This window comes from Pimephales promelas, chromosome 20 (genome assembly GCF_988280905.1).
Source record: "Pimephales promelas chromosome 20, fPimPro1.hap1.1, whole genome shotgun sequence".
NCBI lineage: Eukaryota > Metazoa > Chordata > Actinopteri > Cypriniformes > Leuciscidae > Pimephales > Pimephales promelas.
In genome coordinates, this window is record NC_142788.1 from 27,762,805 (window position 1) to 27,780,953 (window position 18,149).

At 37.1% G+C, this 18,149-nt stretch overlaps 1 protein-coding gene across 1 annotated transcript in view; it reads left to right on the forward strand.

Annotated features, from left to right (window-relative positions):
* Positions 1-14,924, forward strand: part of atp9a (ATPase phospholipid transporting 9A) — a 52,371-nt gene extending 37,447 nt beyond the window's left edge. The window contains exons 25-28 of the mRNA XM_039652659.2: positions 1,404-1,512; positions 1,600-1,657; positions 3,701-3,904; positions 11,650-14,924. Coding sequence (XP_039508593.1) covers positions 1,404-1,512; positions 1,600-1,657; positions 3,701-3,904; positions 11,650-11,786 — 508 coding nt within the window. The 3' untranslated portion in view covers positions 11,787-14,924. The remainder of the gene's footprint in view (positions 1-1,403; positions 1,513-1,599; positions 1,658-3,700; positions 3,905-11,649) is intronic.
* The last annotated feature ends 3,225 nt before the right edge of the window (positions 14,925-18,149 follow it).

An 18,149-nucleotide genomic window follows, 5' to 3' on the forward strand; every position in this document is an offset into this window, starting at 1 on the left:
GCGCAACGCGTGCCGTCACGTCACAGATCAGCAAGCATCAGGATTCCATTTAGCACGTGTGGAGACGAGAACGAGTCAAATTACAGAAAAGCAAGATAATGGCGGAAGATTTGGTGTCAAAACGCAATGCAAAAGCGCCTGTTTGGCGATATTTTGGCCAATATATATTAATGTTAATAAATGCCAATTTATAGTGTTTTACTTTTTTTTAGAGTGCTGTCATTTATGTAGGCTAAGGTCCTTTTTAAAGTTTTTATTTTATATTCGTCTCTTTTTATTTGGTTTTATCTTATTTAAACTTTGTTTAATTTATTTAGGCCTATTTTGTTTTCTTATTCGTTAATAAACATTTTATTTTTTTTGGGCCCACAGTTTGCCGATTTTCACTTTTTTCAGCCTATGCATGGGGTTATTTTTACTCGTTCGTTATGCTAATAAAAGTTCTGTCTATATTTTATTCGTTTATTATTCTAATAAAAGTGCTGTCTAAATAAAAGTTTATTGTCAGCGAGTTTTTTTTTTTTTTTTTTGTCCATTCCAGCAATTGACGCTGAATTGCAATTGACGCTTATTTCGAAAGTGAAAGTATGTCATTTATGTAGGCTAAGGTCCGTTTTGAAGTTTTTATTTTATATTCGTCTCTTTTTAATTGGTTTTATCTCATTTAAACTTTGTGTAATTTATTTAGGCCTATTTTATTTTCTTATTCGTTAATAAACGTTTTATGGTTCTTATTTGTTTGGGCCCACATTTTGCCGATTTTCACTTTTTTCAGCCTATGCATGGGGTTATTTTTATTCGTTCGTTATGCTAATAAAAGTCTATAAATAAAAGTTTTATTATCAGCGAGTTGTTTTTTTTTGTCCATTCAAGCAATTGACGCTTATTTCGAAAGTGAAAGTATAACGCGCACGCATTTAAAAGCTATTTAACCCCCCGCCCTGCCCTCCACGGTGACACCGGGATTACCGGTGTTGTCACACGTCGATTAACCGGTGGGAAATTTTCCTCACCGCGGCAACCCTATTTCAAATAAATACTCTTGTTTTTTTTGTTTTTTTAAACATCCTGAAAAACATCTCGGTTTCCACAGAAATATGAACTGTTTTCAACATTGATAATAAGAATAAATGTTTCTTGAGCAGCAAAACAGCATATTCGAATGATTTCCGAAGGATCATGTGACACTGGAGTTAAAATTCAGCTTTTCCATCACAGGAATAAAAATACATTTTAGAAAGAGAAAACATAATTTTAATCGTTTTTTTTATAATTGTATTAAAATGATTGCAATATTTTAACATTATTTTAAATTATAATAATATTTCACAATATTATTGTTTTGTTTGTTAGTTTGTTGATCAAATAAATGCAACTTTATTGTATTACTGTTTTTCTTACAGATACTCCACTATCTACACAATGTTTCCTGTTTTCTCCCTGGTTTTGGATAAAGATGTCAAGTCTGAGGTTGCCATGTTATACCCTGAACTATACAAGGATCTTCTAAAGGTATCTTTGAATCAAATGAATATCCTAGACTATTTAGTTAATGAATCTTTTGTTTGTTAAAATATGAACAACTGTGATTGTTCGCAGGGACGGCCTCTCTCCTTCAAAACGTTCTTAATATGGGTCTTGATCAGTATCTACCAAGGTAAGCAAGAAATGTGATTATTTTACCATATGGTGCAATGCATGAACTTTGCAACAAGTTTCACTCAACAAAGTAGTTGTGCTGTAAATTGAGTAGACCATTTATGTCTCTCACTGACTGAAGCGTAACTGTGTTTGTAATGTCCATTCAGAGGCTTGTTAAGAAAGCAGCAGAAGTAGCACAGTATGGTGAATGTTGTTTCATCCAAACAAAACCCACACACGTGTTTTTGCTCGCCCGCACTGAATGGTTTATTTGTGTCTGTGGCTACAATAGTCGAATAACACAAGGAGGTTTTCCACGATTGCCTCCACCCTGCTGTCTTTGTGTGTAAATCCTTCAGCGTCACACTTTGTCATTGCATTAGTTTATAAGGTGATTCTGTTTGTGTTAGACGGCACTGGGTATTTCCTCAGTTCTTTGAGAGCTTGTTTTCAAAAGAGAAGTCCTACATCCCTCATTATTCTTCTCTGTCCATGAGGTGTTTTCACTCAAATTCCCACATCTATAACATGGTTACATTTGTGCTTTAAATAGATAGTCTTGAATGTCATGTATGTGTTAATCACGTTTTTCAATCCCTGTGGTGTTTGAGGTTGAGCTCAAAGTTCACAATAACACTTCAGGACAGGAAGCGCCCCAAAAAAAGCTAAATCCATGGAAGTGTTCTTCCTCTTCCTGAGATCGCTGATGGGACAATCTCGGCGATTTGCTATGGTCTCATAAAGTGAATCTGAGACAAACGGTTTCTTTTTATCATGACCTCTGTCAAATACAGTATTTGCTGCTTTATTTAACTTGAAAGAAAGAACTTTTCAATCCTTTTCTCTTATAATAACCTTCACCCATAAATCAGAATAACACTTTATTAAGTGCTCCCGACGAGCTCGATGGCGCCTTGTATGGCTGACACCGCCGTCGGTGTATGAATGAGTGTATGAATGGGTGAATGTGAGGCAATATGTAAAGCGCTTTGGTGGCCATTAGGTCTATGAAAGCGCTATATAAATGCAGTCCATTTACCATTACCATTTACCATTAATGTAGATATTATTTCAGAAATTTCATATTTCAGTGTACCTGTCAAGCACGTAGTGTATATGAACTATTTGTTAAATATGCACTTACAAATAGTATTTACATATGTGTGTGTGTATTTTTACATATGTATATATAATATAATAAGTAATGGGAAAAACCAGCCCCAGACCATAGTTCATCTTACTTTTCATAAAGTTGATTGTTGACAAACATTTTTCGCTGCATATTGTGCTTAAAGGAGTAGTTCACTTTTTAAACAATCACTTTTCATCCAAGATGTCCATGTCTTTCTTTCTTCAGTCGAAAAGAAATTAAGGTTTTTGATGAAAACGTTCCAGGATTTTCTCCATATAATGAACTTCAATGGGAACCAAACGGTTCAAGGTCCAAATGAGAGTTTCAGTGCAGCTTCAAAGGGCTTTAAACGACACCAGACTATGAATCTAGCGAAACGATTGGTCATTTAAAAAATACATAAAAAAGTTTAAGTTTTATAAGCACAAATGCTCGCCTTGCTCTGCACTGCGATGCGCGTTCGGGACTCTCCTGTTCGAACTCGTTCATCAAAATGAACAAATCTTTTTTCGAGTCATTTGGTTCATTCCGTTCGTTGAAATATTCGTTCATTTTGATAAACGCAGGATAGTCTTTGTCAGTATTCATGTAAACGCAGTCAGTTATATTAAGTGAAAGAAAATGCTTGTGTAACAGTATAATGGATCCGTGTGTCAGGTCTTAAAGTGACAGCAGCCTAATATACCTGTTGTCAAATATGAGATATTAAAAAAAAATATATGATTTTTTTGGCATCGGTGTTAAAATTGAGGCCAGTGAAAATGCTGAGTGGTATTAACTTTGGGAAAGCACTAGCCACAGTGGCTGGTGAGCGAAAAAGTGAATGTCGATGTATATAAGCACACTCCTAGTGTGCATATCTAGCACGCTTCTAGAAGTCTCTTCTGAGATGTTGGTGGTAATAGAGATGTGCTGCGCTCTCTGCAGGGAGCATCATCATGTACGGGGCTCTTCTGCTGTTCGAGTCCGAGTTTGTGCACATCGTGGCGATCTCGTTCACGTCTCTGATCCTGACGGAGCTGCTGATGGTGGCGCTGACCGTGCAGACCTGGCATTGGCTGATGATCGTAGCCGAACTCCTCAGTCTGGCCTGCTACATCGCATCCCTGGTCTTCTTACATGAGTTCATCGGTGGGTATGCTTTCATATGTGTTCCAAAAAACTGATTTTTATTTCTATGATTTTTTTCGAAAGGCTGCAAGAAAAGTGTGTGCGGAAAGCCCTTATACGGAAATTGGGCCTGTTTTATGCTAATGAATGAGCTCATGCACGTGTCCGCTCGTTTAGGAAACTCGAACTTCACTAACATCAGAACGATGTTAACAAATTCATGTGTACAAACGTGTTGTGAATTAGGCGGAGATTCTCCTGTGTGTACAAATATGAAATAATCCATGCAATTATTAGTGAATGAGATCCTTTTTTTCATGCGGACTGGTCAATTTTGAGATTTTGGCCTATTTGTTTTTCATAACGTGTTTTATGACATCCAAAATACTCTTTTAAATATTTATTTTATTACACATCTTTAAAGGACTTTTTTTTACTTTTCACTTTTTTACAGAGGGGTTTGTTCATATATCATTTTATTCCTTAAATTCGTAAAATACTTTTCTTTTTCTTCCTCGCTGTTGACAGTTTTTATGATTTATAGTGATAAAAAGAGCTATACAAATATGTAAACAAAATGAAACGTATTTTGAATCTGTCTTTATTCAGTGTTTACCCAGTTCTGATCGGAAATGTATGCAAATCAGTGCATATTTCATTAGATAATGCCTCGTTTGCATGTTAAAGCATAACATGCAGAAAACTGCTAGAACAAAAATGTTGTATTTTTAAAGTAATCAATCAACTGAGGAAGTGCTACCCATCGAGATTTGCTACTTACTGGTTATGCGCATGTGCAGACTCAGAATATTTTTTTTTTTATACAAAAGGTACATTTTCCTGTTATAATGTATGATTTCCCTTTAAAAAGTGCTTACTACCATATGAAAATTTGTAAGGTCAGCCAGCTGAAAAAGAATAACTGAAAGTTTCAGTTACTATGAGGAAAGGTGTACTTTGACGAGTCAAAGATGAATATATTTTATGATAATTTTTACTTTTCACACCGTTTTAAAAATAAAAACAGTAGTCTACAGTATACAGTAGCTACTCATAACTTAGAATTGTATTATAATTGTATTTCATACGACTTTCTGTGATCAATTCGCGCTACGGTAGCATTTTTCGACAAGGCAGCAAAAATCGACAAAACAACATATCTATTAGTGATATTATAGATATTTTTACCCTTTTCACCTGGGCTTGTCTTGCCTTAATCGCTTTTTGCATTTAACACACTTTATTTAGCAAATAGTTTTGTGGTGTGTGTGATTAATGGTTGTGCTTTTAGTGATGTTATATGTTGCATCTATGCTTTCTGGTCAAGGTTTTGCTATTGCTTTATATCCTATTATCGTCATGAAATCCTGTTGTTATTGAGCGATCTTGACGTCAGAATTTGGACGTATCCAGGTAAAAAATGTGGCCACATTCCCCAAAACCAATACTGTTTCCCCCAGAGAGAGTTAAATCTGGTAGCATAAAATGTGACGATCTGCCTCAGTCAGCATTCCAGGCCCGCTGTGGCCCGTTTCTCTCATACGACGCTATACAGCGCTATACACGGCTCACTGCGGAGGGAAATACCACAAGCCTGCTCTCATTTCCTGCTGCACTGATGCTACCCTGGCCAAGGTCTTTGTGTTGATCAGAGGGCTTCTTAATTTGAAGAGTTAAACACTTTCTTACAAAGAAAAACAATTGAGGATTCAGATATTTATGTTATTTTAAATGCACACGTGCCAGTAGCTCAGCTGTTTTCACAATGCGTATTGCTCGCACACGTAAGCTCGCATACGTATGTCTGATGAATATGTAAATATATGCTGTGCAATTTTCTTCTCAATAATAAAAGAATCACACAACAAAGACAGCGGTGAGAAAACAGAAGTTAACAAATCATCTGATCATAGGGATGTGGATATGTCTGCAATTCCACAGCATTACCTCAATAAATTAGATAATTAAAATGACAGTTTGATTATAAAGCTCTCGTTTTATAACTTGCGTTACAAGCTGTTATTAATATATTTAATTTCGTACATGTAGCCCCTTTATATGAACAGGTAAATACAACATCAACACCTGCATAGACATCCTTGTGGCTTAGTTTCTATAAATATATACACAATTTTTATTTATTTAAATTGCTTAATATTTTTCTAGTTTAATGGTATTATTTAGTGTAAAGTTATCTGCTCGATTGTTTTAGGCAACAATTCTTTTTTTGTCATGCTAATTAAAAACTATTTAGTACCAGATGTTTTTTTTTTTTGTGACGGCACTTTTTATAAAATAATATTTACAAATAGGTGAAATTTTTAAAATGTTTTTAAAGGTTAACTAAACCCCTGGTCCGAGCCTGACTCCACCCACTGGCAATATTTGTAAAAATGCTGAAAAAGTGGGCAGACCCCAGCGGAGATGGAGATGAGAGAGGACGAAATAGATGCTAAAACACTCTATCCTGATCGTTTTCAATACTCGCAATTCCAACTCCTGACTCGATAAAGTGGTTTTGACGAAACACGCTGGTTTTTATACTGCCGCTCGTGAGCTGAAACCTGCGTACGTCACGAAGTGCGGAACATCCAATAGGAAAATTCAACTGCAGTAGCCACCGTTCAACCTGAAGAGGGCAGCACTAAGACGTTTCTACACCATGTTTTGTAGAAATAAAACACTTTATAGACAAATGTCAAAAAAGTTACTCGAATCAATGACTGGTATTAAAGGGTTAGTTCACCCAAAAATGAAAATTAAGTCATTAATTACTCACCCCCATGCTGTACCAACCCCGTAAGACCTTCGTTCATCTTCGGAACACAAATAAAGATATTTTTGATTGAATCTGAGAGCTGGATGACTCTTCCATAGACAGCCTGAGGGACTGCCTCTTGGCGGCCCAGAAAGTCATTAAAAGAAAAGGTTTAAATATTCCATGTGCCTACAGTGGCTCAACTATAACTTTATCAAGCGACGAGACTACTTTTTGTGCGAAAAAAAAACGTAAATAACGACTTTATTCGACTTCCATTACTTCCTTATGGGCGCATGCGCGAGAACTGAGACGAGACCGTTCTTCTTCGACTACTTTTTGTTACCGGCTGCTCACCGCTTAGGAGTTTTACCGCCCCCTACCGTATAAGATGACGTACTGATATAGCCGGAGGCGCAAAACGTTCTGTTTACAAGCAGTACGTCATCTTATACGGTAGGGGGCGGTAAAACTCCTAAGCGGTGAGCAGCCGGTAACAAAAAGTAGTCGAAGAAGAACGGTCTCGTCTCAGTTCTCGCGCATGCGCCCATAAGGAAGTAATGGAAAGTCGAATAAAGTCGTTATTTACGTTTTTTTTCGCACAAAAAGTATTCTCGTCGCTTGATAAAGTTATAGTTGAGCCACTGTAGGCACATGGAATACTTAAACCTTTTCTTTTAATGACTTTCTGGGCCGTCAAGAGGCAGTCCCTCAGGCTGTCTATGGAAGAGTGATCCAGCCCTCAGATTCAATCAAAAATATCTTTATTTGTGTTCCGAAGATGAACGAAGGTCTTACGGGGTTGGTACAGCATGGGGGTGAGTAATTAATGACTTAATTTTCATTTTTGGGTGAACTAACCCTTTAATAAAGATCCATTCTTACAGATCATTAACTAAAAAAAGTTGGTTTAGTGTTTAAAGTTTTTAAAAAACATTCATAGCATAAGATCATTAAAAAATGATCTGTCCCAAAATAGACCGATAAAGTCAAAAGGTGCGAGGACAATGCAAGTTGTCATTAAGTTAGCTACTTTTATCGAAAATAACTTCGATCCTGTTGGTAATGCATCCAAGACCTTCAACATAACCATTTTCCCTTTTGCCCACCAACATCACGTCGAGGAATTCGTAATTGGATCTCTGTGCATATCCTGGCAGAGAAGATGATGGATCCATGATGGCGGAGATGACTTGTGACCATCTCGGGGCTCACGTTCACAGCGCACGAACAAGCGTCTTTTCAGTTGTGTTGATGAGGCATTCGGACACCGCAGCGCTCCGAGTGCAGTCCAGCTCCGGTGGTGTGTGGCACCTGACCACATTAAACAAAGACTGGTCACCGACGGCCTCGCAGTGTGACGCTAGTTTCCAGCAATCGCATCAAACATTTTGGCCAACTTACATTTCAGAGTCTCTCCTTCTACTGACCTGACTGTGGTCTAAGAGGATTTCACAAGCTCCGTTTTGATACAATTCTGGGAATACATGTTTAAAATAAAGAGCCAAAGGATTATTCAGCAGGGATTGTAAGTTTTATTTACAAGAATAGAACAAAACCGTTGATGGGAAAGACTTTTACGCGAGCATGTGACGAAGACATGAAGCAGTCAAGACTTTTGGATATTGAGGGGATTGACAGTGTTATGTACATCCCAAATGTATGTTTTATTGATTATTTAGTCTGCTTACAACCATCTGATACAGATTGAAATGGCAGCCATTGGTCAAATTTGTTTGATGCAATCTGATTGATCTGGTTTTATAGGTTCTTGAGCTTTTTCTGATCTGCAGTCAATCATTTTGTCCCTTAAAAATCATCTTAGGTAATCAAAATTACATATTTAAAATGTTTTACCTGTGAAAAAAAAAATATTTATGCTTTAAAATAGCTTGAATTTCACTCTACATCCTTGTTTTTAATTTATTATATACAATAGAATATGCAAATGAGCCCCGCCTCCATTCACTCACTTTAGCTCAAAATACCTGATCCACTCGCTCAAATGTTGTTAACGCCACACAATGGCATGTGTAAAGTTTAAGTGGAAGTTTAGTTCAGCCATATTCAGTAGTGGTTCTTCTAGAAATGCTTTGAACATCATTGAAAGTCACTGTGGAAAAGCTCTGGCCGTCATGCCGGCGGTAAGAAAGAGGCGGTGAAACATGGCAAAGGCCACTACTGCTCTTGAGTGTCTTTTAAAGTCGCCCTGTGGTGGAAATGAAGCTTTTAATGTTGTTTATATGTCTATGTGGTGTTTTTTTAATATGCTTTAAGACAAACCATGTGCAAAATTAACAAGTCAACACCATTGTTGAGTTTTTTTTCTCCTTAAATCCGCAGTGAGTGAATCAAAAACACTTGAAATCGCTGGTGTTTCTGACATCACAAACTACTTTGTAACCAATCAGGTTAACCGTGTGATCGTCAACCAGTGGATTTCAGAGCTGGTGTGGGTGAGTGGAGGCGGGGCTCATTTGCATATTCATATAAGTGCGTATACTTAATGAGGCAAGGGTGTAGGGTCACATTCAAGCTATTTTAAGGCATACGTAAGAAAACAACATTTAAATGTAATTTCGGTGAGTTTTAGGGCGCTTTCGCACGTAGCTTGTTTGGTCTGGATTTTTTGACTTTTCAGTTTGATCAGAATCAAAATTACAGGTGTGAAACCTACCACAATCCGGACCAAACAGATGAAATGTGGTCCGACGAAAAGAGGTAGTCTCGGTCCGGATCAAACTAAAAAAAGGTTAGGTTCGTTTTTAGCGTGAAAGCATTTCTGTATGATTCGGACTTTCAGACATTTTACAGGAAGTTCCGGTGGTTCCCAAAAAGCCGAAAAAACAGAAGGTGGCAGGAGAAATGAGCCGTGTAGCACATGCGTGTAGCGAGGTTTTTAATTGAAGTATGGTCTGATGACATAATAAGAAGTCATCTTTCAGTCGTCTCCTCCTTTCCTGCCGGCGACGATAAAATATTCGCACGATGAGGACGTTCATTTGGCGAATTTGAACTAGCGTTATGTATAGTTGGTGCTGCTGGTAATTATGCCATACAAATAACAATATAGTTGCAACGATATGCGTCCGTTCATTCACGCTGTCAAAGTTACCCACCGATTTGACAACACGCAGACGTCAGACGCACGTCCATTTACAAATCAATGTCAAGATGCAGCCCACATAGATGATGCCAGGACGCAAGTATGTCGCGTAAAGTTCTTTAGTACGCTCGCATAATTGCAATGTGAAGCCAAAGCAAAACTTCCTGAAAGTCTAAAACGTTTCAAAACGTGAACTTTGGTTCGGATCTTGGTGCGAACTTTCAGGTGTGAAAAACGTGTGAAAAAATTGAGGTTAAAATATTAAAAAAAATGAGCTAAACGCATCAAAAGAATGAGAATAGGGTTGTTGATGTCATTAAAAAAATGACAAGTTATAGTGCTGCAGAGATATTAGCCTGAATTAGCATGCTAAATTACTAGCCCCGGCCCGGCAGGTGTCATAATACCAGTTTCGGCCATGGGAGGCGGTATGCGGGCCGGCAACATAACCACCAGCCAAACTGCAATACACGAATAACTCGTACGGCTGGTGTGTGTACTTAAAGGATTAGTTCACTTTTGAAAAAACTTTTGCTGATAATTTACTCACCCCCATGTCATCCAAGATGTCCCAAGACATCCAAGAAATTAAGGTTTTTGATAAAAACATTCCAGGATTTTTCTCCTTATTATGGACTTCAATGGGAACCAGGTCCAACCGAGGTCCAAACGACAGTTAATAACAGTTTCAGATGCAGCTTCAAATGTCTTTAAACGACACCAGACGATGAATAAGGGTCTTATCATGCGAAACGATCGGTTATTTCAATGCTTATTCCAAAAATGTAACTTTTCTAAGGACAAATGCTAGCCTTTCTCCATTCTGTGAGGCGCATTTGCAACGTCACGTAATACGTAATTACGTTCAAAAGGTCACGGGCGACGTAGCCAGAAGTACAGAGTCAGAGTGTTTACAAGTTGAACGCATAGGTTGAACGTGAAAACTAACTCAAACGCCGTTTACAAAAAAGGAATTAAAAGGTAAAACAACGATGTCGGACGATTTTGATTCTGTACTTCCGGCTACGTCGCCCGTGACCTTTTGAACGTAATTACGTATTACGTGACGTTGCAAACGCGCCTCACAATATATTACAAGGCTAGCATTTGTCCTTAGAAAAGTTACATTTTTGAAATAAGTTTTGAAATAACCGATCGTTTCGCATGATAAGACCCTTATTCATCGTCTGGTGTCGTTTAAAGACATTTGAAGCTGCATCTGAAACTGTTATTAACTGTCGTTTGGACCTCGGTTGGACCTGGTTCCCATTGAAGTCCATTATAAGGAGAAAAATCCTGGAATGTTTTCATCAAAAACCTTAATTTTTTTTCGACTGAGGAAAGAAAGACATGGACATCTTGGATGACATGGGGGTGAGAAAATTATCAGCAAAAGTTTTTTCAAAAGTGAACTAATCCTTTAAACCTGATGTCAATCGTGTGGAAAACGTTTGAAGACGTGAGAGTGCGCGCGGCCGCGGCATATCTCACTTTCTGGAGGTATACTGCCCCCATCTGGTTTGGAATATGGAGTATGATTAGATTTTTTTTGACAGATGGCACCTTTAAGGGATCAAATGATTGACTACAGGGGGACTTTAAAGATTTGATGCCACTAACCTGGCAAACTTTTCTAGATTCGTTAAAATCTTTTAAACATGTCACTGTTTCCTGTTAAATGGATGAACCTTCTCACTAACTCCTGGAAATTGCTTAAAGTCAGCCAATCCGATTAGAGCTTGCCAGATGAAGGAACTCTTTGGCACTTTTGTGCAGTATGACTCAGAGTCTGTGAACAGACTATGTATTCGCCGTCTGAGAGTGAGTCCAGCATGAGCAGATGTTTGACAGTATCCTAATGGAGATGGGCTCTAACAGTTCCTTTATTTGTGTCCCTCACAGATGTATATTTCATCGCCACCCTGTCTTTTGTGTGGAAGGTGACAGCCATCACTTTGGTCAGCTGCCTGCCCCTCTACATCCTCAAATACCTGCGACGACGCTTCTCGCCTCCGAGTTACTCCAAACTGACCTCGTGAACCCTTTACTCACACAGTCCGGCTTGCTCTTTATCGGCTAACAAACCTAAAACTGCTGGAATGTCAGGTTTGATTCACTCCTTCATTCACCCTGATACTAAAATCACAAGTCTGATTTTTCTAACTGTTTGGTCAACGAGCCAGATTAGTAGTTTAGCAGTCCGGTTAGCCCTGAGCAGGTGCTCATACAGTCAAGAATGGACACTTGTGTGACGCAGTCCGGACGCCATTCGCTCTGAATCATGTAATTTCTCTACCGTTTAAGTTGCAGTGAATCACTCTCCCCGAGAAAGACTAAACACACTGGTTGGCTTTGGGATTCATCCATGAGAGAGACAACAGGGAAGTTTTTCCATGAGATTTAATAATCTATTACTATTATGTGTCTCGATTGCATTTGTATTCTCGTGTGAAAAGGAAAAATTTGCACAGAGAGGAAAAGGGAAATTGGAGTTGACTTGTTTTAATGTGTTTTTGGTAGCTTTTTATTTATTTTCCAAAACTACTGAATTGATGTGACTTGAAAGGACGTGATCGGGTTAAAAACAGAAAGTATCTGTTGTACACCACACACACACCCCTCAAAAAAACTAACAAAAAAACACTAATATTTGTAACACTTAACAATAAGGTTCAGTTAGTAAAAGTTAATGCGTTAATATCTTTGTTTGTTAACATTTGTTGATCAAAAGACATCTGTTGATGTTAGCTCAGGTCCATTAAATAATATTAGCAGATCTTTTTATTTTAAATAAAATAAATTCTGTCTTATCAAAATTCTTAAAATTGGGAGAGATAAATTTGCAGTACTTCGTTTTTTGCAAATGCGACTCAGAATTGTGAGATAAATTGCTATTGAGAAAAAAAGAACAAAAAGAGTGAATTCCGAGTTTATCATAATCCTGAGGGAAAAATATCTAAATTGCAAGATGTAAAGTCGCAATTCTGAGAAATAGTCAGAATTGTGAGATAAATATCCACATGATATAAATCAATCAATTATGAGTATTCTTTTTATCTCATAATTTATATCTCACAATTCTGAGACTTTTTTTTTTTTTGCAATTGCGACTCAAAACCGCAATTCACAGATCCACAATTTACAGATTAATTGCAATTGTCTTTATCTCGCAATTTGGACTTTATATCTCATAATTATATCTCAGATATAGTCGCAATTCTAAAAAAAAAAGGTCTGAATTGCGAGATAGAAAGTCGGCATTCTTCTGACTTAAAAAAATATATGTATAAAAAAATAATTCACAATTCTGATAAGTCGCAATTGCAATTTTGAGAAATAAAGTCAGAATTGCGAGATATATCCACATGATAATAACTAGCAATACTTATTTTTGTTATTGGGTCTATATTTTCAAAATTGTGCATATCTATTGTGAGTATTCTTTTTATCTCATCATTTGGACTTTATAACTTGCAATTGCAAGTTTATATCTCACAATTCAGAATTTTTTTGCAATTACGACTCAAAACAGATAAATTGCAATTGCCAGTTAAGTGTACAATTTACAGATAAATTGCAATTGTCTTTATCTCGCAATTTGGACTTTATAACTTGCAATTGCAAGATTTTATCTCGGTCTCAAAAACGGTCTGAATTGCGAAATATAAAGTCACCATTCTTCTGACTTTATTACTTTATTAAATTGCGAGATATAAACTTGCAATACTTCTTTTTTTTTGCAATTGCGACTTTCTCAAAATGTTTTATCTCGCAATTCAGACTATAACTCACAATTGCAAGTTTATAACTCAGTTCTGAGAAAAATATACAAAATCACAATTCTGAATAGGCGCAATTGCAATAATGAGATACAACAATATCTCAAACAAGACTTTTTTTGCAATTGCGACTCTCAAAACAGATAAATTGCTAGTTAAGTGTATAATTTACAGATTAATTGCAGTCTTTATCTCGCAATTTCGACTTTATATCTCACAATTATATCTCAGATATAGTCGCAATTCTGAAAAAAACGGTCTAAATTGCGAAATATAAAGTCGCCATTCTTCTGACTTTATTACTTTATTAAATTGCGAGATATAAACATGCACTAGGCCTACTTCTTTTTTTTTTGCAATTGCGACTTTCTCAAAACGTTTTATCTCGCAATTCAGACTATAACTCACAATTGCAAGTTTACATATCAGTTCTGAAAAAAATATATAAAGTCACAATTCTGAATAGTCTCAATTGCAATAATGAGAAATAAAAACTCATTGAATTGAGAGTTGCAATAAGGTGTAGAGAGAAATAAAGATAGAAACTCAAACTTAACTGATGTTTAACCGTATTGTGAAGTGTTACCATATGCAGTAGATGTGTGATTGTTGGAAAGGATGTGCTAGTTTGAGATTTTTTAATGAACACTGAATGAATTAACTAGGTTAACTGGAAATGTTTTATTAGCATACTAACCAACCACTGCTAGTCACTGCAGGGTCGATACGGTGCCATAAAAAACAATGCTATTTTGGCCTCCTCCTGTCCACAGCAGTGTTTGTCCACTCTTGTGGTGACCTCTGACGCTAGACATGCTCACTTTGTACCCCAGCCTCCCCCGTCTGACCATTATGACCCGGAGAGTCTACTCTCAATCACTGGTTTACAGAGCCAAATCCCATGATGCATCAGTCAGCGCTAAACGCTGTAATCTTCTCCTCGAGGTGTCCTTAAACCCAATGCTTGTCTGTGTTAATGATCCCGAATGCGATGTGCACTTGATCACGGTGTTGGTGTCTGTGTTTTTGGTGCCATATCATCTTTCCCCGTCAGACACTTTATTGTGTTGAGCCGACAGGCTCTCGTCACATTCGACGTCTCCTGCATGGATCAGAGTTTGTACAGATCGTGATGTGGACCTAGACTTAGACCGAATGCCATGATCTCCTCCCGACTACTTTTTGTGCTGACTGGTTTTTATGTTTATATGAAAACACTTTTTTGTTTGGTAATGTAATCTGCTGAATTGTAAATAACAAAAAATGGCTTTTATTTATTATCTTTTTTTAATTTTATTTGTGTTGGAATTTGCACACTAATAATTGCAGAACAAAAAAGGGACAACTATGTCTCAGGATAAGAAGTGTTTGAAATAAAAAAGATCTTTTCTTAACAAATTCTCTGCTTGTTTCTTTATACACTACAATTTCTACATATATTTCATGTAATATATCTCCAATAATGCTTATATATATATATATATATATATATATGAAGAGTTCAGATGCAAAAGCCTCTAAGTGTCACCAAGCCTGCATTTATTTGATTAAAAATACAGTAAAATCAGTAATATTGTGAAATATTATTATTATTTCAAAGAACTGTTTTCTATTGTAATATATGTTAAAATATAATTTATTTCTGTGATCAAAGCTGCATTTTCAGCATCATTACTCCAGTCTCCAGTGTCACATGATCCTTCAGAAATCATTCTAATATGATGATTTGCTGCTCAAGAAACATTTCTCATTATCAATGTTGAAAACAGTAATGCTGCTTCATATTTTTGTGGAAACGGGATTCATTCATGAAAAAGATTTTTCTGTAACATTATACATTTATTTATTTTTGATCAATTTATTGCATCCTTGCTGAATGAAAGTATTAATTTCTCTCTGACCCCAGTGATTGAACGGTAGTGTTTATTTCCATTATTTTCATTTATTTCATAGCGAATATATGGATTGCAATGCTCGCTTTCTGTATTTTGCACAGTATCTTTTTATGAAACAATATAATTGTACATACAACATGTATAGTGAAATAGTAAGAGTAGTATGCCTTTCTCAACACAGCCGTTGTGTGTTATGTGTCATGTTTCACCAGAAGGGGGAGTCTCGAAAATGAATGCAGACTACATTAACAGTGAGACTTCAAAACATAAGTTCATGATAACATTAATAAATCAAATATTGATAATAATAATGCCACAGATCCCTTGAAAAAAGTTTTTGTGCTTTAGGTTTTCGTGTGCCTCCTTGATTCCACATCATAATGTGTTGCTGAAGAATTGAGCTCTTTGGGTGCAGCCCATATAAAGCGTATCATTACTCCTCTCTCATGTGGTGCGTACTGCGGTGTGCCAGACGCTGCAGTGCACGTGATGTCGAGCTTTATTATTAGACGGCACACTGCAGTGATGGTCCATGCCACATCAGTCCCAGAGGAAGATCGGCCCTGAGACTGAGAGTGTGTAAGATAATGGGACCATATATATATATGTGAGAGTGATGTTGGAGGGCTTTGTTCCTATTGCTTCTGCAGCCAATGAGCTTTCTGCTCAACATTTAAACAGTTGATCAGTGTTTGTTGCAGAAGTTTGCAGCGCACTTTTAAAGTTCCTCTGAAACCCTCCTCCCCAGCTCCTCTTGTATTTATATGGACATAACCGTAAAGAGACAGTAGTCAACATTTGACTACCTTTCATAAACGTCATACATGAATTTTGAACAATACCTGTTCTTGTCTAACTTTGAACTTTTTTGATCCACTTCTACTGTTGAGTGTGTATATATATATATATACACACACACGCATAATATTGTGCTAATGAAACAATGGATACACACAGATCCTGACTTGCCCTGTTGTATTCCGTTGTGTACCACAACAGAGGATTTGGACGATGATAAATCACTTAAAGAGGAGTGTGTTGAGGCGGCTCTCTCTCTCACACCCCAGCAGAGCTATTTATACACACACAACAGCCTGGAATGTTTGATTTGCTTTTAAAAGCTTCACCTCTGCTGACAGAGAATTTTCTTAAGAGTTTTCAGTAGTGCTTGTGATCATAACCACACCTCGAGGTACGATAATAAAAAACAGACTCATTGTGCTGAATACATTGTAAGGTGATATACGTATATATCTTGGGGCTCGGGCTGTCATATTGATTAATTGCAACTATATATACACAAAACTTTATATTGGTTTTTAAAATTGTATTTTTTTTGTAGGCTATTTAAAATTGTATTTTCTTTTGAGCTTTCTATTTCTCAAACAATCACCATTAAAAATTAAAAAATAATTCAGCAAATCAGCATTTTATAATGATTTCTGAAGGATCATGTGACACTGAAGACTGGAGTAATGACGCTGAAAATTCAGCTTTGCTCACAGGAATAAATTACAGTTTAAATGATAAATATGTTTAATTATATAAATGAGTATTATTATTAAAACTGCTTTATTGGTATTTATGTTGTAGGGCATTAAAATAATTGATTGTGTTGTTTTGCCCCTGTCATGTTTGACGGGTATCAGACACTCCTCTCAGTCACCAAGGAGACAAATCCCAAACCTGAAAGCTGAAGTGTAGTCCATTAATCCGGAATGGGAGATGGAGACAGGTTTAAGATTCACCTGGAGAGATTTTTCTTTAGTCATCAACGTGAAATTGCCTCTATGTAAGCAATAAGGTGGGAGGCTGCGATGTATCTTGAATAGTAACGTTAACGGCTGAAGGGCGTTGTTAGGCTCGACGCGGAGCGAGTAACCCCTTCAGCCGTTACTTATTCACGATACAGCACCTTATTGCTTTTATAAAACGGTTACCACACAATACAAATATTAAAGTAAAATAAATGTAGCCTATTAGTGCAACGTTCATGAAGTAAAATCACTAAAAGCTTTCCTTCCGCTAGAAAAAAATAGTCCCTGACGTGAACAGCAACAACGTTCCAATGTGTAATATATCTCTGGTAATATTCTGGAATGGCTGCAGTAACACGTCTCTGTCCATGCGGGGGCGCTCGCGGTCGAGTGCAGAATGAATGGGAGTCTATGGGGTTTCACCCCCAGAAATCCACTTTTCTCAAGATGTAATTTTTTGTCAAGCCATTTGAAAGTTGCATTCGAAAGGGAGGGCTAATATAATACACTCAGCTGAAAATTGCATTTTTAAGTTCACTCATCTGTTCTAAAAATCCGTTCAAAAATGTGATGACGTCACACAATAGCAGAATGCTAGCGTGTTCCGGCCAACAACAGCCTAGCCTGTAAGAAATCGAAAGGGCATAAGTACTCGTTCGTTCGATTTTTGTCTTAGTCTTGTGGAATCAACAATAAAATCTATGTTGATTCAACGACAAGCAGGATCGAGAAAGAGACACATTTAGCTGTTTAGCTCCATAGACTCCCATTCATTCTGCACTCGCCCGCGATCACCTCCAGTGAAATTCTAATGGAACTGCAACCAAGATGTTACACAATGGGGCTCCGTTAGATGGGCTCTGGTTATATGCATGAAAGCTCAAATAAAAACAACATAGGAACTGCAGTGTTGCGCAGTGATCATAAATAGATCATGAATCATGAGTAAAGCACGTGACCAATCAGAATAA